The 23,458-nt window shown below is 39.9% G+C and overlaps 1 protein-coding gene across 4 annotated transcripts in view; it reads right to left on the bottom strand.

Annotated features, from left to right (window-relative positions):
* The window catches only part of dock4b (dedicator of cytokinesis 4b), a 138,007-nt gene that overhangs the window by 81,956 nt on the left and 32,593 nt on the right, over nucleotides 1-23,458 (bottom strand). For all 4 annotated transcript variants that reach the window (XM_086268196.1, XM_086268199.1, XM_086268197.1 and 1 more), the window contains exons 2-8: nucleotides 19,839-19,922; nucleotides 16,317-16,357; nucleotides 13,938-13,993; nucleotides 13,729-13,825; nucleotides 13,003-13,151; nucleotides 10,150-10,234; nucleotides 2,840-2,991 (exon numbers count right to left, since the gene is read on the bottom strand). In XM_086268196.1, coding sequence (XP_086124322.1) covers nucleotides 2,840-2,991; nucleotides 10,150-10,234; nucleotides 13,003-13,151; nucleotides 13,729-13,825; nucleotides 13,938-13,993; nucleotides 16,317-16,357; nucleotides 19,839-19,922 — 664 coding nt within the window. The remainder of the gene's footprint in view (nucleotides 1-2,839; nucleotides 2,992-10,149; nucleotides 10,235-13,002; nucleotides 13,152-13,728; nucleotides 13,826-13,937; nucleotides 13,994-16,316; nucleotides 16,358-19,838; nucleotides 19,923-23,458) is intronic.

Here is a 23,458-nt window from a genome sequence, read left to right as displayed (position 1 = left end):
ATATTTTACTTAGATACAGATTTTAAGCTGGACCCTTCCTGAACCAACCCTCACATTTATCCAGGCCCAGGACCAGCACTAGGAATACGCTACCTTGTGAAACCCTGAGGGGGAATCGAACCAGGGATCTTTCACATGTAAGCTTAACATGTTAACCAGTACCAAAGCTTATATTTTGCAATAGTGAATTTTGATGTCCAGCAACCTGGAAAGAGGAGAACAAGAATGTGTTCTTCTATATTCATTTGAGGAACATTTCTTGGTAGTAATGGTCCTTATGCTTTCAGTGAGTAACATGTCTGGACTGCAGGCAGCCCACTTTAGCACACATAGACATTTACCTCCTGTTGTAATACACAAGTGCAGAACGTGTCTTAGCATTATCTTACTGAAATAAGCAAAGGTTCACCCGTGAAAAACATGCCAACTGGAGCATATACACTGCTCCAAAACATGTACGTGTTTTTCAGCATTAATGTGTCCTTCACAGATGCACGCGTTACTTTATTAAATCCCCCCTCATCTCGCTAAAGTTGTTGACTTTAAAAGTGTGTGCTGATAACAAACCACATGATATTACAGCTGTTTAGCCCACTGGTCAGACCACAGCACAGGTTTTCACTTTTCCTTTGAGACAAGCCCACAGAAGGTGGTCAGTTTCATGGGTCTTGTTTATTTATTTTTTTATTTTGACTCGCTTTTGTGGATGCAGTGACAAACTGTGTTCTCTGACAATGGTCTGTATTTGTATAGCGCTTTACTTGGTCCTAAGGACCCCAAAGCGCTTTACACTATACACAATCAACCACCCATTCACACACTGGTGATGGCAAGCTACATTGTAGCCACAGCCACCCTGGGGTGCACTGACAGAGGCGAGGCTGCCGGACACTGGCGCCACCGGGACCTCTGACCACCACCAGGAGGCAACGGGTGAAGTGTCTTGCACGAGGACACAACGACCAAGACTGTCGGAGTCGGGGCTCGAACCGGCCCAAGACAAATGCCCAACTCTTGAGCCACGATCACCCCAATGGCTCTTCCCGATCTGATACTGGGTTTTGGCCTTGTCCCTTGCACACCGATTTCTCTGGATACTCTCTGGATACTGAACTGATGCAAGCTTGGTTTGCCCTTACCCAGTTATTATGAATCAAAGTTTCAGCCAGTATTTTTTTTTTTAAGAATTTAATTTGTCGTTTTGTTGCTCCTGTCCACAACTTAGAAACTAGTTGAAAATGTGTATTCTCTATACAAACACAATAACATCTTTCAGTTCAAAATTTCAATGGTTTACTCAGCATCCCAGCCTGTGACAGACTGATGACCTGTCCAGGGTGTACCACGCGCTGTAACTCTATGACAGTTATAGCCCTATTTTTCTCTCAGATTAATAACATCATTGCAACCAAACAAAATGGCAAACTTGTAAAAAAGAAAAGATAGCGCCTTCCTTCTTTTGTGCTATAATTCTTCAGGAACGGTGGAAACCGCAGCTATTTTCATGTAAAGTTTAAAGAAACTTGCCAGCAATATGGATGAATCATAAATTGGATTACAATAGAAACTGAAGTAGGGCTACTGGATAATAATAGAGAGTAATAATTTAAAAAAAAAAAAAAAAAGAGTCCCATCAACACCATTCTAATTCCTCTGATGTGACCCTGCGGGGCGGAGAGTATTCTCACACAAGCACGACTTATCAAAAGAAGTTTCGGTGCTGCTGTGCTCATTTTTCAACCCACTCACTTTTCTTTTGCCTGACAAATTCACTCGTTTGTGACATGAAACAAAATTTCTTCACTTTGAACTTTGAAACCAGGGAGTTTCAACACAGTCTTCCTGTCAGGAGAACAGTGAGGTATCTGCTGGTGTGTAAGCATGTATGCAAGTAACACATGCAACCTCCCAGGGCACCAGGACCAGCTTTCACATGGACATTTTTTTCCTAAAAATAAATAAAGAAATAAAATAACATGGCCTTGTCCAATTTTGTGTGTTCAAGTGCACTTTAATAACCTGCTTCATTTAATAAATCTTCATGAATATAATTAAGAGCAGTCCAAGGGGAGCCATTTGGCACAGGGCGTTCACAATCAACAGAGCAGCTCATTTGCATTTCGCTCTCCCACAGGATTTAATGCCATAAACCATACAACCTTAAGAACAAGCAAGGAACTGTTTTCCTGCGGCCTACAATCCAAGAAAACAACATACAAGCTGATAAATCAAGCTGCTTGGTCTAAAAACACACTGTAAAGACCAAAAATAAATAAATCATAACATGTCACAGTGATGGAAACCATCACTTCATCACATCACTCAGAAAGTTTTGGTTTGAGTTCAAATGTACAAGTATCCAATTTCCACCGATACAATGGCGTTAAATGAAACTGGCATTCTAGTTCTCAACATGCTAAAACAACAAAAAAGAGGAAGAAAAAATGCTAAATAAATAAATTAAATAAAAATTAAATAATGTCTCTTTGTAGACTTGTGGTTAAGCGACCTGGTAAAAATGACACGGTCTATATTCACCAAACATAAGCACGCAACAACCTAAATTTAGCTAATGAGCTAACAGTTTGGCTAATGGCAAGACATACATCCTGTAATGCTGGGCCTCTCGTCATGGTAAGAATGACACTTTTCCCTTTACACTTAGTTCAGCCATTAAAGATAATGCAACCATCTCTAAACTTCATTTTTCCAAAACTGGGCAACTTGTACAAAAACAATCTAGCTACACAAACAGCACTACAGGCTAGATGGAAAAATATTTGATTTTTGAAAAGGCCCAATTAGAATCATAAAGGCGTATTGCCTGTAAAGTCTCTACCTGAGTGGCCGGTTCTCCCGTCCATCGTAAATGTGAAAGAAGACTTCCAGCTCCTCCCCCAGATTAGCGCTCATTAGACTCTTTACGTGGACAAACAGATGATGGGTGCTAGCAGGGGTGGATGTCTCCTTCTTACGATGTCGGTGTTCCATCTGCAGGCGAGAGAAGAAAATCAGCACAAGCAGATTTCTCTATATAAAGGAAACCGTTATATATTACGTTTTAGCTGTAATTATGCAAACTGGGAAAAATTCAAATAAACAAGAAAACAACTTGAAACAAGAACAGCTGCAGTTGAAATACAGAGTTATAGAGGTGGATGCAAAGAAGGTTAAAAACTCATAACCTCTCAAATCAAAGCTGCTGTATTAGTGATGAATTCAATAACAGGTAATATTCCCCTGAGGCTTCTCACTGTAGGCAGAAGGACTGATTTGAATTTGCATATATTTGAAGAGCAGAAAGATATAGATGTTGATATACATCAGGCTAATATGGGATGTAATACTGCAGGCTGGCAGCTCAGAGGCTAAAATGTGGGAGTTGAAGCTGCACTGTCTGGCTCTTTCTTTGTTGCTGCCTTTATGCCAATACATCAACTCAGCACCTTGCCGAGCATTTAAAGTGATGTGCAAAACTCTTGAGCCACCCCTCATTACGTTACATTTTTCTTTTAAAGAACCACGCTCATTTCTTGTGATGTATCTGGTACTTTAGTTGATTCATCTACTGTTCGCCGAAGCTTCATCAGGAATGACCTCTTGGCTTCTCAGTGGAAGGCTGGCTGTCAAGAAGCCATTCTTAAAGAAGGCAATATGTATGGAAAAGGTCAGGAGGGAGCCTCTACAGGCATCTGTAAAACACGGTAGAAGCTATGTCAAGGTTTGGGGCTGATTTTCAGCCAGTGCTGTTAGGTTTTTGTCAAAATTGATGGAATTATGATTGCAAAAAAGTACTCTCAGATTTAGTTCCACCATGCTGTATCATCTGGAAGGTGTTTGAACTTTGTAATGTCCTCTCCAGGTAAGAAACCTTGAGAACTATACCTGAAGACTACTTTAATTACAAAAGCAGACTGAGAATTCAGTCTGTGTATACAAAATACGGACTTTCAAGCTTGTTAAAGTCTATAAATTTGGATTTTCCCTTATATGTTGTATGTGGGGCAGGGATAGCTCAGTAGGTAGAGTGGTGGCCCCATGATCGGAAGGTCGGGGGTTCGACTCCACTGAACGGCTACCCTGAGGTACCCCTGAGCAAGGTACCGTCCCTACACACTGCTCCCCGGGCGCTGCACTGGTGGCTGCCCACTGCTTCACTGGGTGAATGGGTTAAATGCAGAGGAACTATTTCCCTATGGGGACTAACACGCACACTTTACACACTTTACACTTTCTATGCATGTCTGCCTGTTTCAGTAAATGGCAACAACATGGGCAAGACATCCGCACAACACTTTATCTTTCAGGAGGCCAAATCGGGGTTTTTTTGACAGAAAGAAGCAGAAAGCAACATCTTAAACATTGCGATTCACACAAACGTTTAAAAAAAAAAAAAAAGTCAAATAGTTCAGCACAATTACAGAGCTCAGTGCTTTAGTGGTGGATGATATTACTTGCCATATTACATCAATCTGTACCAAAAAGATCAATAAGGCCTCATACAGGATGGTATGGTGTGTGTACACACATTAGAGCTCTGTTTATAAAAGGTTCATCATAATCTGCTGTCAACAGCCAAAAATACACACGCGCACAACACACACATACACACAAATATACACAAAGCACCAGATGGCCAATAGAGCCACTGCCAAATTTGGCCTCGCATCCACTTCTGTTGTAAAACATAAGAAAATTGGAAGGAAGGGAGCAAGAGATGGGGATCAGGACAGAGGAAAGGGAAACGGATAAAGACAATGCAAGAACTGAGTGTAGTAAAGCTTCACCACAAAACAACACACACACGGTATATTAATAGTGGATATAATATGTTTTACAGGATTATAATGATGGTTTGGTTGTCAAATTTAAATAGTGTTGCATTGTACAGCATAGGTGACTTTGTTGAAATGCACTTGTTGGCGCAACATTTCAAGCTCAAGGAATTATGAAGCTGCGTACCAGGCAACAAATAATCTTACTAAAACAAACTAAAACACACTTGTCATGTCTTAATTCAAGGTATTAACGGATACTGTCGCATTCACAGTTAGTTACCCTATGTGCAAATGTAGTCAGAAGTTCCATTTAAGGCTTCAGTCACCCACCCACCCACACGAATAATCATGCTCTCTCTGGCCGAGAGACAGGTCAGTGACCTCCTGGCAACTCTGGTTGCTAGGGTAAAACGTGTGTTGCTCGCAGTTGCTACAGTGGGTGAGGTTGGTCACAAAGAGGATGCTGTACCAAAAACCTCCTCATGATTGCTTCAGTTGCTAGCAGATTGCTAAAGTAGCCTTTAGTTTGCATGGAAGACACTGACCCGCCAAAACACCCTCCTCAGCTATTAGCAAAGCGGCTATGAAACTGAAAAAGTTCAAAAGCTAACAAACCAAAGTTAAAAAGAGAATGTGTCACTCCAGCCACCACGTGTCAAGATTCACTCAAGTTTCGCTACCACTTTGCATTACAGGTCACAAGACCTGTAATGTTTTTCCCTACAGCCAGACAGATTAGCTCAACTTTACAAAAACCTGTCTGCAGAGATGATGATTTGCATACTAAAGTGAAAAATTGTGAGATTAAGAAACAAGTTCTCTAAATGTGCTGAAAAACCATGCTACAAATCCTTTTACCTTTGCAGTTTCTGTCAAAACTATAAAAACACTTTTGTTTTTGTGCGAGATCCCCGAAAAGAAACAGAGAAACAGAATTATCTAACAGCAAGACAAACTACTCCCAGCAGGGCTGAACTCCTGGTTCTGACGTAAAATTACTAGGTCTGAGGAAGGCCTAATTTATACTGTGGGATTTTATTACGAGGTTATTTTCAGTGTGTCATTTCAGCCAGCAGCCCGGCGGGAACAGTGTGTGGTTTTGTGACAGCTTCAGCATGACTAGACACAAAGCATAGACATGACAGGCTGGCAGCCTGACTGGCAACACACAATGGTGTGGTCAACAAGGAGAGGCTGAGAGGTAGCTGAACAGAGAACGAGAACATGACCGTGTGTGTGCCAGCCAAACTGTCCTACAGACTGTCAAACGACAAGGAAATTCTAGAGGAGACAGGTCAAACTGAGGCCACAAATTTGTAGCTGTTCTTTCTGTCCCTTTCTACATTAATGTTTAAGCCTCCTTTCATCCCTCTTTTAAACTCAAGGATTAAAGTCGTGCAGGAAGTTAAAGATCTGTATGAAGGCTTGTCTCTCTTTAGTGATAAGCTGAACCATAAGAAGAAATATTACAACCACATGTCCAGGGCAAAGAGCTGAGCTATGATCTATTACTACAGAGGGAGCTTCCACTGTTAATGAAGTCATCACTGGGGGATCTAAACTCGGGTCTTCTCTGCTTACGCTCTGAGCTCAGTCCCAGAGGAAAACAATGGAAAGCCTAAAGCTGATTAGTCTTTGCTCTACACATGACTCGCATGAGCTAATTAGACATAAAGGGTTTTTTTTCTCACTTTAAAGCTACAACCAAATATAATGCTTCAACAAGTGTCTGTTTAAAGGATTTAAGTCCAATAAAAATCTGGTCCTCCATCTCCACAAATATTTAGTTTTGATGCATTTTTGTCGTATTGTTTTACAAAGTAGGGGTTTTTCTTTCCCCTAATCTGACAAAAAGAGAAAATTGTTGATTCACTATGCTGTTCTTCACTAATTCTTCAGGGAAGCATATGTTTTCAGGCTGCTATATACGCTTTTCCAGACAGTCACTAATACAGGGTTTCTCCTGGCACACACTAAAGTAGCTGTGAATGTACCCCAGAGGAAAATCATCAGGAAATGATTTAGTCATCCTTGGGGAAGGATATAACGCTTTTGAAGACTTTTTCAAATGGCCAGCAATAAGAAGAAAATGTATGTAATTCTGTTATGTGCAGTAACGCAGACTGAAGTATCAAATAATACTTATAGGCACAGCTACCCAACCGCAAAGGCCCATTCTGAGCCAGGAAACTACTACCTGAGGTACTGCTGTCTGTGAATAATCACTATTACCATATGTAGATGTTGTACCTTCTTTGTTCAAGGGAAAAATGGGAAAAAAGAATATTATATTTGGGTTTTTTTCCTTGTAGATGTATTATTTTATTATCAGAAAATACAGAGCTGGGTTTTTTCTCATAAATCCACAAGCTTGGAATTTTTGCTAGGAATACCACCACCTTCTATGACCCTGTAATTATTTTTCCTTTGTTTTTTTAAATAGACTTAAATTGGCATGCATATACCATGTTTACATTTACAGTGTTGTTTCTCATTATATAGAATGAGAAGGGTTTATGAGATAGCATTAAGGCATTTACAGGCATACATAAAATCTCTTTTTAATCCACTGTCGTTGCTTGTTTTCATTCTCACTCAGCAGATATCACACAATTCCTTGAAACAATGCAGCAGTTAAGCCACATTTTCCTACAGTAATACTGCACTGGCACTTCAGCACACACACACAGGCAAACACGCACACAAGTACACACAGAGACACCGCATAATCCCCATGTCAATTTAATTAAGCCACGCCGCAGAAGCACCGACAGAAACAAAGACGCGGTTCTCACAAACAAAGATCTCACGGGGAAATATTGATGTAATTTGGGCTCATTGAGATATTGCATCTTGGTGTGAGGGTTCCTTGCGTATTTTCGTAAGTGGATGGCGGCGGTGAATGCCTGGCCCTTTATCTCGACCCAGTATGGAGAAATGGTAGTCGCTTGTTTATTTTATACACCGTTTAATAGAGGTGGAGAAAGCTTTCTTTGTGCTTTTCCTGCTTTTGTTTTGACAACAACAAAAAAAAAAATAACAGATGGATTAAGAGCTTCAATTACCCTTGCGAAGAAAGAGCCGACACAGAGTGTGTGTGCGTGTGTGTGTGATACAATTCCCCCCACACCATACGAGGGCAGAGAAGTGGTTGCCATGGTAGCAGCGATTGGGGCTTGGAGAAAGTGGGAAGGAGAGGCAGGGAGCAAACAGTAGGGAAAGGAAGGAGAGAAATACAGAAGCAGATGGATGAGGGGGAAAAGAAAAAAAAAATCGGTCCATCAAATGTACCTCATGCGAGGATGAGAGTGGTATCAGTAACTCGCTGAGCTTACTCTAAATTTGTTTTGCCAAATGCTGGTTCTAAGGGTCAAGCATGGACTTCCAATCCCAAAGCTTTAGCCCACACCGAGACGTGTTCAAGGTTCTCAGAGAAAGCGCATCTGTTAACAGCTCAGTAAAATGCAGAGAAACATGTGGAAAAAAGCTCAAAAAAGGTTATTAAATACTATGAGCAAAATCCTTCAGCATCCTTTACAGCAGTCCTATAACCGTTAGGGATCAGTGCCATAGATTTTTATATAAGCTGCTCTTCAATTTCAAACTGGACCATGGCCCTGTTGTGCCTTTCCTTCTTCTCTCTCACACACATACACTTTCCCAGCGGTGTATGCTCATATTAACTGTGCTAAAGTCAAAGAAATGTTGCTCTACTTCCAAACATTTATAACCTGCAGCATAGACATGGTGGAGAGATCCAGCTCTGTGACTCCAATTAGCATCAATCTGCCTTTGTTGGGACACCTCTCAGTCAAAGCAGACATGAACCTAACTCCAGTACTCAGATCGAGTTATTAAGAGTGTTTAAAAAAAAAAAAAAAACTTTAGTAGAGCTGTTACAAAGGAAGAACTTACCCAGGGAGATAATTACTATTTTCCGTACCAGACTAAAAACATGTTTTTCAGTGTTGTAACATCACCCATTTTAACTCTCTAGTCGATGCTGACTGACTCGCTTATGGTGCAAACCTTGAGTGGCCACTGGGGGAATTGCAGACTTGTCACTTAAGCGTTTACTTAATTATTCAGCTCCGGATGTTGCCACTTAGTACCAGCTTGAGACTCCATAATCAGCTCCAGCAGTTGCATCATAGTCGGATGGTAATGCAGCCAACCCTGATGAGACTCTCCCTGTGCTACCTTTGGTATTTCATAGCAGTAAGAGTTTTCTACTTTTATCAATTTCTAGCACATTTCCATCATGTATTTTGTACAGGTACAAATACGGGTTCACACAGACTGAAACACTAGTCCACTGTTAGGTCCCACAGTAAGATGGTACTTTTAACAGATCATCCTGCATCTTCATCATTTTCTGATTATTTCTGTCCCAAAAACCCAGACTCTGGCATCTACATGTACAAATGGATCTAAGAAACTGGCATGTCCAATAAGGAGTGGTAGATTATGCTTCTCAGCCTGGTGTTTTCAGAAACTGCACATAAGTGAAGTGAGAAGCAGTACCCACGAGCACCAATTTTTGTTTGAGGAAGCTAGGCGAGCCAATCAGAACCCCATCATCCTTTTTTTTGAAGCGGGGGCTTAAAGAGACGGATGCGAAAGCAGCTACTTTTACACAATGAACTGAAAAGTTCCACAGAAAATTGAGGTGTCAATTTTGTAAAGTCAAAAAAATATGAAACTGGAAGTGAGTATAGCAGGTCCATAATGTCTGCTGTGCCAAGGTAGCAAGGTATTATGCGGGCAGCTAGTTCATACACGGCCTCTTCTATCTATCTGACAACATCTGTCAGCTTAGAGAAAGAAGCTGACAGATGTTGTCAGTGATAGACAGTTCCTTAAATCCACTTAGAGGTTGCAAGATCAAACCAAGTACAATATACTCAGAGGTCAGACATGTTTTGGTTGTTTGCCATCTGTTGTATAAAGTTACCCTCGGCATCAAATGACAGTTCCTATTAGAAAGTGGATAGATTGTGTACAATACAACAGTAACCCTAAATAGATCTGTATCATTGTCTACATCCTGTATCCAGCCTAAGCAACTGGCTCTAAATTGTAAATACACTGGACATTAAAAAGGCATATAACACAGGAACTCTAAGGCCACCAATCCAAACTCCTGCCATCGATGTCACTGTCATTCAGTGTCACTGTCCACTCTGCAGGGCAACAACCTCCCAGCAGAGCATTGCTTTCTTTACTTTGTGTGTCTTGTGAGCTGTGTTGAATATAGAGATTTTATTGTACTCTTTCCAAGATGAATCTAGAAGAGACCAGCTCCTTTACGCATCTGCACTCTGGATGGGATCTTAATCTGAGAACAGGGAAGAACTGTGTGGACGCTTACCAGTCTGTAAAGCTCTGTGACACTGATTTCATCGGGGTCCACCATACTAAACTCTCGCCTCGGGACCAGGTCCAAGCCAAGCTGTCTGAAACACAAAGTCACAGAGAGTATTAATACACTGAAGCTGCAAAATACATACAGATAACACAGTACATGGATTGCAATTGAGCGTTAATTAAGATGCTACTTTATAGCTGCACTGAGCATCAACAACAAAGCGAACAGACCCACAAACACTCAAAGCACAGCTGTCACATCACCCGTCAGTCGCCTAAATACATTTGACAGCTCCTCTGTGGAGCAGATGAAAGAAAAAATCCTCTCCCTTTAGCCCCCTGCTATGCCTACTGTCCTCTTTATCCTCTTTCCTGTCCTCCATCATTTAACCTTGCCTGTTCCTCTACATTCTTGTTGTTCCATAAACACTAACTCTTACATGCTCCCATCCTCCTGGTCGGTGGTATTAGTGGACCAAAACAGCACACTTGAGTGTGTCTCCTTTTCGGCAAGAAGAGAGACAGGCCAGGTCAACCATACAGCAGCGAGGGATGCTCATCACTGGGGAGGGATGTGAAGCATGTGCGTGTGTTTGAAGAAGGCCCACAGCAGGGAAATGAAGGAGAGCGAAGGGTAAAGGACAGACAGAAAGAGAGAGGGACACGAGTTGTGAGGATTTCTTTTTTTGTCCCTCTCTCTCTCTCTATTGCACCCCCACAGCACAGAGAGGATGGAAAGAAGAAAGCAAAGTGAAAGGAAGGATGGAGAGAGTGCTGTCTGTGTGGGAAAGAGATTGTACTGAGTGAAGAGTATGCCTACAGGGAGGGTAGGTGACAACAAAAGGCAGAAGAGAAAGGAAAGTTGAAAAGAAGAGTGAGAGGCTGAGGAAGAAGGAGGGACGTTAGAAAGCTGCAAGAAGCTCTAGGAAAGAAGCAGAGAAAGAAATGAGAGATGAAACTTTTATTTCCAAATGCAGTTTCCTTCAAGTTTTAGATGAGTAGCACTGCTTATAATGGAAGAGCCAGCTTGTCATGGTGGCTTCACAGATTTTACTGTGTGTCAGTAACTAAAAATACTCCTCATAATTCTCAAAGTATAGTGAGGGTTTTTTTTAGACTGATTACACAACCTTGCCTGCAGTAAAAAAACAACAACAAAAAAACAACAAAAAAACTTTCTTTAAAACTTTAAACTCTGCAGGTTCTCCCTCACAGTCCACATAAAGTTTGATTTATCTCATTCATTTATTTTGTGGAAGACTGTCATACTGCACTGCAGTTATGCAACCGAGAGCAGAGGTTGGAAAGAATTATATTCAAAGAAGTGCCAAGCTTTTCAAGTCAGCTGCTGAAAAGGATTTCTGTGCTGATGGAACATCAAGCAAACTGAACTACGAACGCACTGACTGGATTTGCCAGATCTGCCTCATTACAATATTAAGTACTAGAATATTGGCCACTGCAAGAGCAATCCTCGTTAAAGTTAAAATTCAGTGTTTTTTCTATCAGTCTGAAAACTAACAGTTTTCGGCATCACAAGAATCAGTGGCAAGCTCAAAAAGGGAGAGAAAAAAAATCATCTTCACTCTTGATAGGTGATTTACAGGAAATCTACGCTGTAACCTCTCATTTAACCTTTCTTCCTTTTGCTTTCCTGGGTCCCCACTCTTTGTTGTCATCAGTTTTGGATCTATTTTCTTTTCTTTAAATATTCAAGTATATGTCACTCAGGCTTTTCCACTTCTTCGTACATTCCCTCAGCCCATTTTGGTTGTTTCAGCCATCTCCCTTCAGGAATCGCTGACATTTGGGAATCCTTATGTTTATCACATTGAAACAGGGGTTGTTTATTGATTATTTAGAAACTGGCAAAAAAAAAAAGTTGCCAGAAAGGCACAGAAGTAGCAGTACTGAACGGGCCAGTGACAACAGTTGCAGTCCTTTTTTTGCTTTTTACTACGGGATGGCATTGCATATGAAACATCAGGACACAACCACATGGTAATTAATGCCTCAATTACGCTAACATGAATTAGCTAAGTTTAAATATGGTCACATCCACTTTCAAGATAAGATAACAGCCAAAATGTCAAACTTAAGGCTTAAACTTAACTTATTATTATTTTCTACTGTGGATCTAGTCATTTTACAAATGGGAAAAGAACGCCCACTGATGCTGGATTTATATCAGTATTGAAATATATCCAGTGAGTTATTCATATCTGTATTGGATTAGGGCATCCTTACCAGAAACTATGCCCAACAACCTCATTTAGGCCAAAAACCCCACTTGCCATTTTTTTTGCTTCACATCCTTAACACAGATAAGGCTGCTGAGTTAATAAAATAAGCTCCCTGTTCCCTCTGTGGAAATTTGTACTTTGAACTATTAGAGAGGAGCTTTTTTCCTTTAATTCTGCTGATGCTTCTATTAAATGTGACCTATGCTATAAATAATGAGGTCATCGTATGTATATGTAACCCTGTAAACCAAATAAATTCACTCTTGAATGTCAGAAGCCCCATCCATTTGCTCTCCAAACCTTCTGTTTGTGAGAGGCAGCCAATCAGGAGAAAGCTGGGTTTCAGGAAGGGCTAAAGGAGCTAAACTGGATTGTTTCAGACACAGAGTGACCCAGGGAGCTTCACAAAAGCCCACTATAAGATGAATAAGGATACAATAAGGTAAGTTGGAAATGAGCATAGCAAGCCCCTTTAAATCACCTAAAATCAAAATCATCAGTGGTAGAAGCAGTTTAAATAATGAATTATTGGTTCTTGAAAAGGAACAATGCAAACATGTCTATAAGCCACATGTGGACATTGTAAACCTTCTCACTGCCCTTAGTCTACTCACTCGTTGCCCCAATCCAATCTTGCTGTGATGTGCTGCTTGACGTCCCTCAAACGGTCATGAGTGAGGTGGCCAACCAGCACCTGCCTCCTCAGGTCCAAGATTTCATTCATCACGTGCCAAAGCCGGTGGAACAAATCCCCCTCATTTTTCTGGAGGTTTGGAAAAGGGGAGAAAAGAAGAGGGGTGGAAAAGAAATGAGAAGAATAACAGTCAAAGGCAATGAATGAAAGGAAAATTCATAATCAGCTGAAGACAGAATGAGGATGACAGCAGGAAAGGCACAGATAAGGAGATCAAAATATACAGTTGTGTCAACGCTGCCACCCAAAAACATAAGTGAAAACATGAAAAGTGACGGAACGCACATTAGAGAACCAAATCGACACTGAGAAGAAGACAGCGACCCAGAGAGAGAAGACAAGAAGAGCTTAAAATGGATTTGTGCAAATTAGCTTCAGTGTCCTGCTGCTTTTTGCTGCAAATGCATGCACTTTGATCTAGACGTATTCATCAGCTCAATTTAATCAGCACCCCAGATAGTCTAATAGGCCACAAACACAATCAATCCGACTAATGAATGCATATAAAAAAAAGAAGCTTTGACTGTTTGTGGCTTTCTGAATTACCCAGGGCCAAATGAACTCAAACATTGCAGTTTCAGTTAAGCAGCAGTGACAACAAATCGATGCAAAGTGTGCACGTGTGGTTATGTGTAAGAGTTCTTACCACATAGAGCTGCTTCCACATGGCACCCCAGTCTCGCAGAGTTGATGTCATCTCTGTGATGACAGAGTCTTCATCAGGGATGACTGTCTCGAATTGCCTACAAACAAACATCAGCACATGAACGAGAATTAAATAACGTAACCTTAAATATAAAACCACAATATGAACAAACATGGAAAGAAAACCAAAGGAAAGACATGTAACATTACCCTTTGTTCTTGACGTGGGCATTCTTTAAGTGGATGTAGCTGGATGGAAAAATCCCCTTTAGTCAAGAAGATAAACAGGTTAATGAGAATGCTCCGAGAGTCATTTGCTCCCCGTTGTAATTAGCATTTAACAGCGGCGGATGTGAAAACGACGCACATAATCAATACAGGGTTAAGAGTGTTTGTGGAAAAAACAGAGGAAAATGGAGGGAACAGAAGGATAAAGGCAAGCAGCAATGACATTTAGTAGACAAGCAAAGGTTTTAAAAAGCTGTTTGTGTGTGCGCACGTGCTGTTTGACGCTAATAAACTGCAAGATGCCCCCACTGACTTGGGGAAGATCAAAGTAGTAATGCAGTAAATGCAAAACACAAACACACACTTGACTCCTCAGTTGGCTCTTATTATAATATATTATTCTGCACATGAGTTTTTAAAAGTCGTAAAAAATATCAGACTGACTGCACGCACCACTCTTCTTTTGTTGGGAAGTTGGGATGTCATCGCCCCCAGTGATATAGTTTGAGTATATCTCAAGTTGGGTTTTGACTTTTTGGGAAGTGGTGGTAATAAAAAAATGAATCATTATGACTTATGAATCTAATTTCCACAATCTGCGCACAGGTGGTTTTATGGTAGATCATTCATGCGATTGGTGGTGGCTGAAAGTTATTTAACATCTTGTCAGATTTGGATTCATTTATATTCAATTGCACTTAATAATTTAAAAAAGTAGATTAAATTAAAATAGAGAAACAAAGTTCTGGGTTATCTTGATATCATCTCTTGGCATGTATTAAAAAAAAACTATATATTCCTCTTTCTCTAGGTTTGTTTCAGCCCAGTTCCTGAAAAAAGTCTTGCCATTCAGCACTCATCCTAAAACACCTCCAGGTACTTAACCGGGCAGTTATTTTCAAGTATTACCTAAATTAACTTAATTTAACAGTTAGCAGGGCAGTAAAACATGATGTATAAAAATCAACCCCCCACCTTTTTTCTTTTCTTTTCTTTTTTTTTTTTAATGCTTACAAAGTTTGCTAACTTTGCTCATTTCAGGATTATTTGACTGTTACGTTTGTCTCTTACATTGTATCTAATCAGTGCAACGGCTAGGTTTACACAGAGAAATTTTTGGGGGATAGTTGGGACATTTATCCTACGACCATCATGTTTGTCATGATTTGTAACAGAGTTTCTCTCTCATACATTACTGTGCAAAAGTCTTGAGCCACCCCTGATTTCTTTATATATTGCAAGGAAAATGGGTAACAGGTACAGCGATTTATTGTAAAATGTCCAAATATATATGGAAATACAGCATATACGCAAAAATCAAAAAGCTTATTGTTTCAAAATATTTAAAATCAATATTTGGTATGGCCACCTTTAGTCTTCAACACGGCCTAAACTCTCTTAGTCAAGCTTTCTTTTCATTTCTTTACGTAGTCTTCAGGAATAGTTCTCCAAGCTTCCTGATGGACATTGGTGGGATGTTGTTGGATGTTGGCTTCATTTTGTATAATTTTCTGTCAACATGATCCCACACTCTGGGATCTCCAGGAGTCCAATCCATGACTAATGATGTTCCATTGTGTGTTTTTACTGCATTACTACATGCATTTACTGTATACTGCATTCCACTGAGATTGTTTCTGATGAGGCTTCAGATACAGTTTTGTTGCTAAGTTGTTTGTTATTTGCAGACTCAACACTGATTCATCCCTTGGGTTAGGTGCCTTTTTTATGTTTCAGTGATTCATAGATTAGTGACGAGTGGCTCAACAAAAAAACGATTCCTCTGAAGATGGTTAGGTACAAGGACTGGAAGGTGAAAATCAGTGAAAAAACAGCACCTTCAGAAATCCTGGAGAACTATTGCTTAAGTTCACCTTTAAAATTATTTTTATAGCTCAAGACTTTTGCACACTTCTAGACATTTCCTGGCTAACATCAGTGTACTTGTGTATCAGCAGCATGTCTGTTCGTAGTGAAAGAGAAACCTCTCCTCCGCTGTTGTTTAAGTGTGCACACAAACAGGTGTTTCCACTTGTCTGAGTAGGTCTGGCTGATTATAACTCTGACGTTGGGTGGAGCACTAGAGAAAATCACATAGTGTCACCAAACTATTTGCAGGGCTGCAAAGAGCAATTTTCAAAGTAGGGAACCTGACAAGTCATACGACGAAAAGACAGGTGTTCCTGCTTACATCTGTCATCTCAGCTAGTGAAAGTGCTAGTTTTCGCTAACAATGACAGTTCCAAGAGACTCTTTCAATTCAATGCATGACACCAGCTAATACACAGAGAGGGAATCAGGTTTAGTGAGAGCATAAGTAGGCAAGGCGAGAAAAACAATATCATGGAAAGGTTTGCTCACCTTCACATTTGGGTTCTTCAGGATGAATCCTCTGTACCATCCTGGAGGGAGGGAGGGAGAGGGAGAGAGAGAGAGAGAGAGAGAGAGAGAGAGAGAGAGAGAGAGAGAGAGAGACTACTTTAACTTTACAGCCGTTACTGTGAATATTACACATTTATATTTTTATGTCTTTCCTGGAGTGCAGAGTGAAAGTGGAAAAGAAAATGAATTACTGTATATCTATTAAGAGCAGAGTAAAGAGATGTATGTGCAAGAAGGAAGTTGTATAGTCCCCTTCCCTTTTACAATATCTCACAACAAAGCCATTAAGCCTGTGGTTTACTAAGTTTCATGTGAAAATGCATACTCGGGTTATCAGTATAGTTTTGACAATATTATTGTCAATGAAAAGACTTCCTCATAAACTTGTTATTATAGGCAAAGCAACAAAACTTCTCTTCTTCGTATTCTGTGACTGGAATCTAAAGCAACCAGAGCACCATTAGGTAAAATGTTTTGAATTCTCACACAGCGACTGGGGACAGAACCCTGAATATTTTCACCATTTTTCTGTATCACTCCATTACAAATAATGGGCTGAAGGTGAACTAGCATTTTCCATATACTTTGTTAGGCACTGGATTCTTTGGTTCTATCTGGGCTCAAAGTGCTCTGCAACACCGTTTTTTCAATACTTATACCAGACGCCCTCTTTTCTAATCTTTATCGAAACTGGCATGCATGATATTCATGTCTCTTAAAAGCCAAATAAGCCCTTTAAAAGCCAGTCACCATCACTGCCAGTCAAACTTAAGAGTGGCCACATTCTTAAGAGATTTCATCTATATTTCGCCACACAAGAAGCAAACATGTTTTTCCTATCAGCATTTACGCTCGTGGTTTTGACGTTTCTGACTATGATCTGACACACTGCTCGGCTTCCTTGTTACTTTGCAGGTATAGATTTTGAGATTTTATGTGTTAAGGCACACCACTCAAAAGCAGTGAGGTACAGAGGAATGTATTTCTTAGCAACCCGTGTTTGCAGTGACCACAGGTTAATGCACAGCCGAATACAGGAGGAAACCTGCAACACACAAAGCCGCTGAAAAGCACTATAAATATCAGTTTGCCTTGTCATAACAAAGGTTGAAGAAAAAAAATACAAAGCAAAGACAGGGGAAAAAAAACTGTGGTTTAGCATTTGCTCACACTCTACTCTCAGCTCAAGCCAAATTAGTACATACTTGATGCTTTTGCAAATCCCAACACTGATAGAAACAATCTAATACATTCAAATTTGCAGAGGCTTTGAGCTGATGGTCTTTTCCAGACTGACAATTTAAGCTCATTCCAACCATTTTAAGTCCTGCCAGATAAGAGCATTAACTAAATAGTTCAAATGTAAATGTATTAGCTTATTATAATCATATTATATTATTTGGTTTTGCCAAAGCATCTGTAACCTAGGCAGTATTTTCTACCTCATTTGTTACAGGAATTCATAGAGTTGTAATTTTTATCTTTGTTTATTAGCAAAGGTTAGGCTGTGTTCATTGCAAGGCTTAATATCAACAAATCAGGAAATACATCTGCAACAGATTAGTATGTATTAAGTGGTTAATGTTTTTAATCTGTAATACCAACATACAACATAGTATTATTTCAGGGTGGGCACATAAAGACAAGGAATTAACCAAGCTAACATTTTTTTTTTAAATTACAAACGCTGTCACTCAGTAATTTTAGTAATTGTTGCTAATATCACAACAATTAATACTATAAGCAGACTATACAATGCTAATTCTGTAACAGTGTTAAAACCACAACAACCATGTGTTGTTAACATCAGTGTTCCAGTCACCTATTTTGCCAAGTTAGCAAAAAGCTGAAAGAGTAAAAAGCTAAAATCAGCAGAGATTCAGCATGATAGCTTAACATAAAGGTTAACCCTTTAAATAGATTGTCATAGTAGCTATAGAAAAATGATATGTCTGAAGATAGAGGATAATGTTTACTGCACTTTAAAATAGTTTGTAATTAACAGTTAGCGCAAGAAAAAAAAAGGATGAAATAGCTTAACGTAATACCCTGAAAAATATAGCTAATGATAGCCCAACTAAAGCTAACCGAAATCTTATGCTAAACGGTTTCTATTTCCTATCTAAAAGTAACATTAAAAATGGTAAAATAGACAAAAAAGAAATTAACGATATTTCACATCAATATTCACTTTTATTTGAACAGAGTAACAAAAAAATGTTCAAATTGAGGTGAAATGAAAAGCTAGGGACATGCTAAGTGGCAAAGTCTAGGAAGGTGCACAGCTTATCTGACAAGGTTGTGGGGGGACGTCTGAAAGAGCAGTGTGGAAAACCATCATTTAAAATCATAGTTTATATAGTGTGCGCTCACTGCTGTCAGTAACTTACAAAATAAAGAGCCATCGAAGGACAAAGTCAAAAATCAATTACTGAGGCGGAGAATTTTCAGACAGGAGCCGCATTTCAGTAAAGACACGTCCAGTGTGTAAGCTCCTGTGTTTTGAAGTGTCAACAGTATCACCATGAGGCAGGGCCATTAGTCTGCCTCCTCTGCTGTCAGCAGTCTGCCTCTCAGCCTCTGTGCTGCTGGCTGGATTTTGATTTAGTTCTTCCCTTCTGGGCCAAGCATTCCACTGGCTGTGCTATTGTCTACTTCCTTTGGGTCTCTTACCACAATATCACATCCCTCTGGCTGGCAAGTTTCAAGATAGACTGACTTGCTGTCTTTCAGTATGTGTGTGTGTTTGCGTGTGTGTCCACCAAACAGGAAGTGTGACAGTTTGTGTCAAGTGCACGCTCCGGAAGAAACATATTTGTGTACGGTTGCTTATTGGTGTTAATGAAAGCGTAGCATTGCTGTGAAATGACTCGACATTGTTCTGGGATTTGAAATGGGGATAGGACAGAAAGGAAAGTGCTGAAAGAAAAAAAACAACTAAAAACATATTAGCATCCACAGAAAGAGAGAGAGAGTACAAAAAATTCATGTAGAGGAGAAAAGCAGACAGTGTGGGCAGGAAGGCAGGAGGAGCAGCCAGCTTGTGGTGCAGGAAACAGTAGCAAACATGAATTTCCACAGGTCCTCTTCACAGACAACTTGGTGCTCATTTTGTGCACATACCACATCACAACACCCCTCAAGAGGACATGCAACAAGTGTAATGTTGCCCCCATGGGAGCTTTCAGTGTAGGCACATACTGAAACACCCACATGCATGTAGGTTTTTATGCCAAACAATGTGCATGTATCCGGACAGCTTTGTGGTTGCATTTATAAATATTCGGATGACAGTCTGTGCGTGACTCTACTAACTGTTTATGGTTGATTTGGTAAAGGGCTGCTTTTATTTATCTGTTGAATGAAAAAACAGAAGTGTTCCTAACTACTCAAGTTTCAAATTCAGGAAAGGAAATCCGTTTCCTTTCTAAATTTTCGCAGAGCGAGCAGCTAATTTGAATGTAGCCTCCACATAGGAAGTGTATAAAACAAGCACCATACCTTCACATTTCTCCAGGATTTGCACCGTGTCTCCAATTTCCAGCGGGAGGCCATGCTGGATGGTCCCTCTGAAACTGGCCAGCACTGCAGCAAAAGAGGCAGAAGAGTAGAGTTAGAAAGAGAGTGTAGGAAACAAACAGACAAAAAATAATGGGACAACTAAAAAAATAAAAAAAATGAAAACAACAGAGAGAGAGAAGATACAATCAATAATCTGTGTAGGTGAAATAAAATCAAAGCTTATGAAATACCTCTCCATTTCTGCACAAACTCATAACACAAACACTCAAAACAGAGTTACATAAATCCATTCTGTTCCACAGAGGAACAGAATGGACTCAATGACTCGTATTTTAAGGAAAAAACTTTCCACACACAATAGCAAAAACAGAAAAGACTTTCGTACAGAAATGCACCGTTCTTTCTAAGTGCATTTACACTTTTAACACTTTAAATGGCGACGCCTTTGAGGACAAAAGCCTTACTCTGTTTCTGCCAGTAGCTCATAAGATGAATGGAATGTCAACTAGACAAAGTGTTTTGGTGTTTTTCAAGTGGTTTTTGGATATTAACAATGATAACAGGCATTATACTGTAAAGCTGGCATTCTATGAAGCAATGTAATTTTTCAATAAGAAGCTGCTGTTGTATAATACTGTAGCTGTACTGTAAAATAACTGTTTACTTATGACGAGATCTAGCTGCCAGTATTTTACTCTAATTTAACCCTCTTGGGTCCAAGGTATAATTGGCCGTTTTTGACTACTTTTGATTTTACCTCTATATTTCTCCTTTAAAAGCTGTTTATCTTGCCTTGTTTGGTATCATTATTTTCAGCACAACCTCATATCTGAAATTGGAGTTGTTTTTTCATTTTGACATACTATATTAGCACAATTGAACTAAATTCAGACAAAAATCTGAGTAGAAAAAAGTTATATTTTTTTCTGTAAAAACCACAAACATGTTTAACAAATCATTTTCATAACTTGAAATGCAAATAGAAATTGTACATTTCTAAAAATTATGCACATGTTTTGCAAGCAATAAAGTTATATGGTACTATCTACCTAGAAATGCAGCCAAGGCCTCAGGTGTTTTTTATATAACCATTTAAATCTATTTACAGAACAATCAGGTATGTTTGCTAGCACCGTCCGTAGAAAACGCAGTTTTTACCATTTCTTCCCGTTGTAAATGTTGCGTGTATTTTTTTCCATAACTCTGGTTTTACGTGGCCTATCCACACAATTTAAAAACTGCTATATAGCTTGAAGTCTGCACTTTCGACCCAAGTTGAAATGGAGACTCTGGGTCGCTGCATCTTGTTGCTGTGTCATTTTAAATTGGTCATGTGATTTTGATGCGCCGGCGCATCCGTCGACCTCAGAGAGTTAACAAGGAAATGCTTCGTAAGAACAGGCAGAACAATCTACAGATTACGTCTTATTATTTAATCCTAAACAGTCGTGATTAATCCAAGCTCTTGCCTTCCTTTTCAATCGGCACTGACTGCTAGCCAGCACACATACAGCACAGGTGCTAAAATAACCTACATTCAGGGTGACAGATGGCACTTTTCACCTTCTTTGGTATGTTTCTCTAGCAACTATATTCCATTTTTTGCGTGTTCTCCTAGCCCAAATTAGCATCACAACTGACAGTAAATGATGACAGCACCTTGCTAACCTAATGACATAGCAGGCAGGAGCATTAGCTGATCTCTGCCTTTTCTAAATATGGTCTTGATAAAAATTTAACACATTATCTGCCAAAATGCCAAACTTGAGGGTTTAAACCCCCATGGCTCTGTCAATCTTTTAGATACAGTCTATGACAGACATGTCACCAGAACTGATGCTTACAATACCATTCGAGACCAAAATTCTAAAAATGCCACAGTACTTGGCCTCGTCTGTGCCAAAGCTACAATTCTTCTGGACCTGACTATAATTATTCTAGTCTACGCTTACATGCTGAAAAAGAAAGATCCCCACAAGCACAGTGAAAACTACAGATGGAAGGTGGTAACTAGTGCAGCTGCAGAATAGCTTCACCCTCTCTTGTTAACTGAACAGCAGTAAGTTTCAGGCTTTTCCCCTCCCTTTTCTTTTGGTAAACGGTGGTATCAAACTACACATCAACAATTGCATAATTCTGCTGTTTTTGGTACCAATAACTTAACTTCTGGTATCATGACATCCCTAGTCAATCATAGTTGAAGTAAAGTCAATTTAAGAGCCATATGACAAATTTTACACATGAAAGGCACAATCTGTCTATGCCCGTGTGCCTGCATGTAGGAATCAGGAATTACCCTTAAATTGGTAGCGTGTGGAAAATGACATTTCAACATCAAACACTGGAGAGATGTCTTAATACAGGTTTTGAGAAAATGTCATGAGAAAGCCTGCCATCTAAAAGGATAGCAGGTCAAGTAGGTACGGACAGAGTGATGCTGAAGGTCTATTAGAACTAAGCGCTGCTTTGTAACTGTGAGTGTTTCAGCAAAATGTCTCAGCTGACAATACTGCAATCATCTCTTAAAAATAGCACAGAGTCCTGCTGACTCGCTCACTGAAACCAAACACACACACACGCACAATGAATTAACCCGCACTCTTAAACTTGCATGTACCCAAAAATATGTCAGCCGCTTCACACTGATATTCATGCAAACACAGACTTGCAAATGTTGCCAGATCCACCAGGGTGCAAGCTTAATGCTGCAAAGTCACAGCCAGCAAATTTACACAAGCGGCCTATTCAAACAGCAACGTATGCATGTAGACATAGGCTCACAGAGACACCCATTCATACAAGGTCACGCACATGTAAAACTGGGATATCCAATGGAAACATAACAAGAGTCCTTGCCATGTAGAAAGGCTTCCGCCTTGAGCTCAAGCGAGGACGAGAATTTCATTTCTTCTGGCTGCAGGGCTTATTCGGTATACCTGAACGCAGCATCCAAACAGCGCAGAGAGAATTCCCTTAGTTGCAGAGGGATTATATTTAATCCAAGACAATTTAAAGAAGCAAGCACTTGTACAGGAGTACAAAGACGCAGTGGTCACAGTTCATGGACTGCAGACCACACAGGGATGCTGCAGCTAAGGATAAATTCAATTGCCGTTCAGTAAAATTCAAGCTGGCTTCCCGCTGGTTATGGCCCAATAATTTCATTTTACTTTTCCCCCCCCCCCAAGTAGTACATTAATAAGCATGCAAAGCAAACCGACTGTGGTGTAACTGTTTATGATATTCTGATTTTTCTTTTTGAAAAGATGCACTAATAGCCCTCTTGCAGTGGGAGACAAAAATCTATTAAAGCCTCCTTATTCCTTGCAGCTGTAAGGATATTTTCATGATCAGAAAAAATGCATCATGAACTTTACTAATAACTAAGCTACAAATCAGAGGCTGACTGTCAGAGGTGTTATATTTTTTTTTTCCTTTTTAGGGGTGGAGTGTTTTTTTCCTCCTCTTTCTCTAGGAGAATAGCCCACTGCTGAAGAGAGGATTCAGCAGAATTACTCATCCACCCACTCTCTCACGTTGACACTGAGACCAAGTCTGCAGTCGAAATTAAAATTCTGGGCCGTCTGTAACTCTGTTCA

The sequence above is a fragment of the Aulonocara sp. 'chitande type north' Nkhata Bay genome, linkage group LG17 (assembly GCF_057382095.1).
Source record: "Aulonocara sp. 'chitande type north' Nkhata Bay isolate Kocher_YH1m ecotype deep benthic linkage group LG17, A_spYH_male_GT1.1, whole genome shotgun sequence".
Classification (NCBI taxonomy): Eukaryota; Metazoa; Chordata; class Actinopteri; order Cichliformes; family Cichlidae; genus Aulonocara; species Aulonocara sp. 'chitande type north' Nkhata Bay.
The sequence above is the reverse complement of the archived record's forward strand: the minus strand, read 5'-3'. Positions and strand labels throughout refer to the sequence as shown.